The 6,435-nt window shown below is 40.9% G+C and overlaps 1 protein-coding gene across 1 annotated transcript; it reads left to right on the forward strand.

Moving 5' to 3' along the window:
* The first annotated feature begins 777 nt into the window (after positions 1-777).
* Positions 778-3,878, forward strand: LOC105001821 (T-cell surface glycoprotein CD1a-like). Its single transcript, XM_010858261.1, is given in 6 exon segments — positions 778-1,024; positions 1,323-1,589; positions 2,207-2,485; positions 2,960-3,238; positions 3,551-3,641; positions 3,811-3,878. Coding segments are annotated over 6 exon segments (1,041 nt in total). The 5' UTR covers positions 778-942; the 3' UTR covers positions 3,854-3,878.
* The last annotated feature ends 2,557 nt before the right edge of the window (positions 3,879-6,435 follow it).

Raw genomic sequence — 6,435 nt, forward strand, 5'->3', positions numbered from 1 at the left:
AAAACAGTTAAGGGTCACCATTTTGGAAAATGTTGTTTCAAGAAGGCTTTGTGTGTGTGTGTTTTTGGTCTAGAATTTATACATTATAATAAGTCTCAGCACAGAAAGATTTACAATTCTTGTTTCAGTGTTTTATCCCCCAAGGAATCTAAAAAGTCTTTGAATAAGTTTATTGCATTGTGTGTAACATGATTCACAAATGTAACAGATATTTGTTCTCAGGCAGGTGCTACGTGATTGTTTGATGAGTGACTATATGTCAATGCAAGTCAAACAGAGGAGGGTTTTCTTTATGCTGCAATGCTCCTGTGATTTCTGTGATGGCTACTGGCTGCTCCCTAAGAATAATGAAGAATATGTGTCAGTTTATACTGTTTCTCAGGGAAATCATAGGGGATCCTGAAAAAGCTAATAAAGCAATGGGTGAGAACTCAGAGGCGTGAATGAGGTAGGTGGGAGTGAGAAAGGGGGAGAGAATATTTGAGGAAATATTAAAAAAAAAAAAGGCAAGAGAAAGACAGAGTAACAGAAAAGAGCAGTGGCATGAGAACTTGAAGCAGGTTGCTGGGAAGACATTTAGTTTCATGCTTTTATTTCATGGTTGAGAAAGTCCTTACTGGTACATTGACTTTTCAATACCACATAAGACTTGGTCCATAACAGTTAGATTGGGGAAGATGAACAGGATGGAAGCTGGTGACAAGGAGAGAACTTGGAAGCCAGAGAAGAGAGTCAGAAGTGGAAGAGAAACTAGCATTTGGGTAGGCGGTGTGGGGATTAGGGAAGGAGCAGATTGTTTTTGTTTTTTTCTTCAGACAGTGAATAAAGGGAAGGTTCGTTGGTAAGAGAAGGAAGTCAGAGTAGTGGTGTTGTGTGGTAGGTTTGCTTAGAACAGAAATCAAAGACCAACTTTTCTGAGAGAAAAAAACATCTGCAAATAAGATGCTATTTCTGCAACTTCCATTGCTCCTGGCTCTCCTCGTGGGTGGAGACAATGAACAGAATAAGAATTCTGTTCCAGAAGGTAGGTGTGTGTGTGTGTGTGTGTGTGTGTGTGTGTGTGTGTGTATGCACGTGCATACCTGTGTGTTTGGGGTGGTTTCCCAAACCAGAAGATTGAGAGTATCAGCCTAGTTTCATTCTGAGCATCCCTGACCCAGACCCCTGGGTTCTCATAGCACATAGGGCCCTGGAGCAGACATGTGTCTACTGAGATATCTTGCCTTTCATCTAGATTCTGAGTTTCCTTTCTTTGGCACCTTTCATTCTCCAGTCTCTCCTTCCCAATGCCCCTCCTCATAGTCTTTGTCCTTTTCCCACAGGCTTTCAGGAGCCCATTTCCTTCAAAGTCATATGTGTCCTATCCTTTCACAACAGTTCTTGGGTGCAAAGTCTGGGCTCAGGCTGGTTGGGTGAGTTGCAGACTCATGGCTGGAAGAGCAACTCTGGCACTTTTATTTACCTGTGGCCTTGGTCCAAGGGCAACTTCAGCAATGAAGAGTTGATGGAACTGCAAAATTATTTGCACACGAACTTCGTTAGATTTGTTCAGGCATTTTACAGCCATGCCAGAAAATGGCAATTTGAATGTAAGTTCATTTTTCTTAACAGGGACTGGGGATATGGTAGGGGGTGTGTGGGTTTTACTGAGTTGATTTCTCTAAGAAACAGCCTCTGATCAATTCTGAAACTTAACTCTCCACACCAGAGCATTGCAATTGTATCCTTTTGGCAAGAGGGTATAATCCAGACACTGATTTCTCAGAAGGATTAAGACTTCTGCTATTTACAGACTCCTCTCTCATTGACTGCAGGCTTGTGCCTTATTATCTTGCACCATTGGTCACTTGCAACAGCCCCTTTCCCCAGTTTTCCAACTAGGCATCTATGTCTATATATTCAGTGTTATCTATTGCATTTCATTCATCCTGGGTTATTTTAACCCCCACTTTCTCACATTAAGTCCTTCCTTATTTTCTTGCTCACATAATTTACACTGCCTTCTTTAAATATTTTACCCTCCTCCTTATATCATTCATCTCTTCCTATATTCCCAATTGCCAATAATTCCCCTTTCTCTGAATATGTGATGAAAACAATCTTGCTTCATTTCCTCAAATCATCTGAAATTCTCCCTTCTGTTTCCATCATCCTTTGATCAATTTTATCTTTTTTATGCCCTCTTTTCTCTAATTTTCTTTGCCAGATCCCTTTGAGGTACAGATAGCAAAAGGCTGTGAGCTGCATGCTGGGGAAGTCCCAGTAGGCTTTATGCGGATTGCTTATCAAGGATCAGACTTCTTGAGCTTTCAGAACAAGTCATGGGCATCCTCTCCAGAGGGTGGAAAGAGGGCTTAAGTCCTCAGAAGACTATTCAATTTGTTCCGAGGAGCCCAGGAAATAATACACAAGCTGCTCAGTGATACCTGCCCACGTTTCCTCTTGGGTCTTCTTGATGCCAGGAAGGCATATCTCCAGAGACAAGGTTAGTCCCACACCCTTTTCCATTAATATTTTGTTCTAAAATCATACCTTTTCATTTCCTAACAAGTAACTAAGAGGGGGAGGGGACAATGGGTGACCATCCTAGATATGGGAAAGTGAACGTTGCTCACTTGTATTTGATTCTTTGCAACCCCATGGTCTATTACAGTCCATGGAATTCTCCATGTAAGAATACTGGAGTGGGAAGCCTTTCCCCTTCTCCAGGGGATTTTCCCAACCCAGGGATCGAACCCCGGTCTCCTGCATTGCACGTGGATTCTTTACCAGCTGAGCCACAAGGGAAGCCCAACAATTCTGGAGTGGGTAACCTATCCCTTCTCCAGAGGATCTTCCTGATCCAGGAATCAGGCCAGGGTCAATGTGGGAAAGTGTGCCTATCTAAATTGATGTGAAAATCTGAACTTCTGGGTCTGCATTAGAGTCCTCATCTGACTATCTTCCCTGTCCTCTGCAGTACGACCAGAGGCCTGGCTCTCCCTTGGCCCCAGTCCTGGCCCTGGACAACTGACGCTGGTTTGTCACATCTCTGGCTTCTACCCAAAGCCTATTTGGGTGATGTGGATGCGGGGTGAACAGGAGCAACAGGGCACTCAGAGAAGTGACGTCTTACCTAACTCTGATGGGACATCGTATCTTCGGGTTTCCTTGGATGTGGAAGCCATTGAGGCATCTGGCCTGAGTTGCCGGGTGAGGCACAGCAGTCTAGGAGGCCAGGACATCATCCTCTACTGGGGTGAGGAAGAACTGGAGCCCCGCTGGGATGGGAATAGGTGGTCCTCAGGCAGACTAAGAGAGCCAGGTGAAAAATTGGGGATTCTAGGAACTCCAGACCCAAAAGGAATAAAAATAAAATAAAAAATATAGGAGTTGAAAATGAGAACCCTAGAGACATAGGGAAACTTGAGGTTAGATGAAGGAGGGATGAGAGAAGAAATAGGGAAGAAGGAGAGGCTGTGGTGACACTCCAGTAACAAAGGAAGAGCACAGAAATGCAGTAAAACAGTGGGTGGGTTTGTGAGGACACCTGTGTGTGTCCTGTGTGCAGATCATCACAGCTCCGTGGGCTGGATGGCCTTGGCAGTGATTGTGACCCTGGTGCTCATGGCAGGTCTTGCATTTTGGCTTTGGAAGCACTGGTGAGTTCTTTGTGTGCATCCTTCCTGCCCTTTTTCAAGTTCCCACTTGTCTGTCTATCCTTTTTCTTCTCTATCTCATCAGTTTTCCTCTTTGCAGCCCTCTTCCTTCTTAGCAGTCATTTCTTACCTCCACTCCATGTAGAGTAACTTCCATCTTTGTTCTCATTAGGACACACCGTGAATCCCCAAGCTCTGTTCTCCCTTTGGAATGAGATCCCAGCTGCCCAGGAACTCAGGACACATTTAAACAGACTTAGGTGATGATGGCCTTTCCACTCTCCTTACAGAGAGTTTTTAGTTGTTGTGTTTTTTTGCTTAATGATCAGTTGTCAATTAAGCTAAATGTATTTTTGCAGAATTTGTCATTCTAACCTGTGTTGGGGATTTTAAATTCTGAATGGAATAAGGTCCTAGGATCCTTCACGTATTCAAATGTGAGTGCATCATCAGGCTTACTTCAGATGTTACTTCCTCCAGAGGGTCTTCCCTCATTCACAAGTGGAAGCTGTCTCTGCCTCGTCTGAACTGCCATTGTAATTTAACTGAACTTTTAAAAATCCTCCTCACTGTACACACTTTGTTGTAGCTGTTTATTTCCCCTTTCCCTTCTATTTTATAAGCTTCTTGAGAACAAAGTCCATGTCTTTTTACTATTTGTATCTATGGCAAAATGTCTTATCTGTATGTAGTATATTGTAAGTAAAAATCTGGGTTGAATTTATTCTGAATTTATGATCTTTAAAAAAATTTTCTTCCTTCCTGTCATCTTTGTAGTAGTTGAGACATTTGATGCTCTTCTGGTTAAAAGTCTTTTCACTTGGCCAAGGGACTGCACTTAGTGATCTTAGTTTTTAGTCATTTCTCCGAGCCCTTGAGGAGAAACATAGTTTTATATTTGACCATTCTTATTTTTTAACTCTAGAGATTAATTTGGATGAAAGTATTTCTTTATATTGAGAGTCCATTGTACTGCAAGTATATCAAACCAGTCAATCCTAAAGGAAATCTATCCTGAATGTTCATTGGAAGAACTGATGCTGAAGCTGAAGCAACAATACTTTGGCCACCTGAGGTGAAGAGTGTACTCACTGGAAAATACCTTGATCCTGAGAAATATTGAGTATAGGAAGAGAAGGTGATGACAGAGGATGAAATGGATGGATGGCATCACTGACTCAATGAACATGAGTTTGAACAATAGTGAGATAGTGAACGACAGGGAAGCCTGGGCATGCTGCAGTCCGTGTGGTGGCAAAGAATTGAACATGAGAGTTTTTGAACAAATTGGTTTATAAGTACCTAAATAAAAAAGCAGAAGGCAGAGTGTAGACTCATATTATTTAAAATGTTTCAGTGATAAGGAACAGAGTTATCACCTTGTTAGACATATAGAATCTTGGACCTCAGCTGAGACTTCCTGAAACACAATTTGTATTTCAGCAAAATCAGCAGGGTTTATAAATGCATTAAAATTTTAGAAGCACTAATATTGGTGACATCTGAAAGGTAGCAGTGTTAGTATGTCCCTTAAGAGAAAAGAAGATGATCAAGAAAAGAGAGCAAGAATGTTGATCCTGAGGTTGAAGTGAGTCAAGGCAAAGAGATTACATAGAACACATTCTTACGGATTTTTGAGAATATGCCTTGCAATTCAGAGAACATGGGTTTCATGCGTCCCATCCCTGGTCAGGGAACTAAGATCCCACATGCCGTGGAGCAACTAAGTCCATGAACCACAACTAGAGAGCCTGGGTGCTGGAATGAAAAGATTCTGTGTGCCACAACTAGGACTTGACCCAGCCAAATAAAAACAAAGAAACCAAAACTGGTCATCATCTCATGAATCTACAAGTCTAGTTCCTTTCTCACATTTTCCATATCTTCATCTTAGCATTATAGATAGTATGTTATATATAACATTTCTTGTTTCAATATAGTTTACTTTGATGTTCTCTCCTCTCCAGATTTAGGTCTGCTTTCTGGAGGGAATCTAAGCATAATTCACTACCCTGGTATAGAATATTTTCAGCCCCTAGAATTTTTCTCCCTCATGCTTCTAATTCCCAGTCAACATCCATTTTTTATTCAATATCTTTTTAAAGACAACAAATATTCTAATTTTTATGACCAGAGTTTGGATTTGTTTTTGAATTTCTTGTTACTAGGGTCATATTGTAAGACCTATTTTGTGTCTGCCTTCTTTCAGTCAACATTATTTTTGTGAGTTCTATTCGTGTTGTAACATATAGCAGTAATTCGTTATTTTCCATTGCTGTGTAGTATTCCATTGTGTGACTGTACCACCATTTAGCCATTCTACTGTGGATGGACATTTTCATTGTTTCCAGATTTTAGTTATGTTGAATAACGTTGCTTTGAACACTTGTATACATGTCTTTTTGCAAACATAAAGAGCCCTTTCTCTTGGAAATAGACATACAAATGAAATTGCTGAGCCTGGTTTATATGTATTTTTCACATTTAATAGATAAGTGGCCAACAAGTTTTCAGTGGTTATACCAATCTACCTTTCATCTTCTCAACATTGTCACTCATATTTGATGTATTTACCCTTTAAATTTTAACCTTTCTAATGGGGGTATAGTGTATCCAAATTTTTTGGCTAATGTTTCCATGATGGCTAATGGTACTTGACATATTTTCACATGCCTTTGAGCCATTTATATACACTGTTTTGTGAAGTACCAGTTTAAGGTTTAAGCTGTGTGTGTGTGTGTGTGTGTGTGTGTGTGTATGGGAGAGTGTGTAGTGATACGGAGGGGATTCAATCTTT

The sequence above is a fragment of the Bison bison genome, unplaced genomic scaffold (genome assembly GCF_000754665.1).
Source record: "Bison bison bison isolate TAMUID 2011002044 unplaced genomic scaffold, Bison_UMD1.0 scf7180017855191, whole genome shotgun sequence".
Lineage (NCBI taxonomy): Eukaryota > Metazoa > Chordata > Mammalia > Artiodactyla > Bovidae > Bison > Bison bison.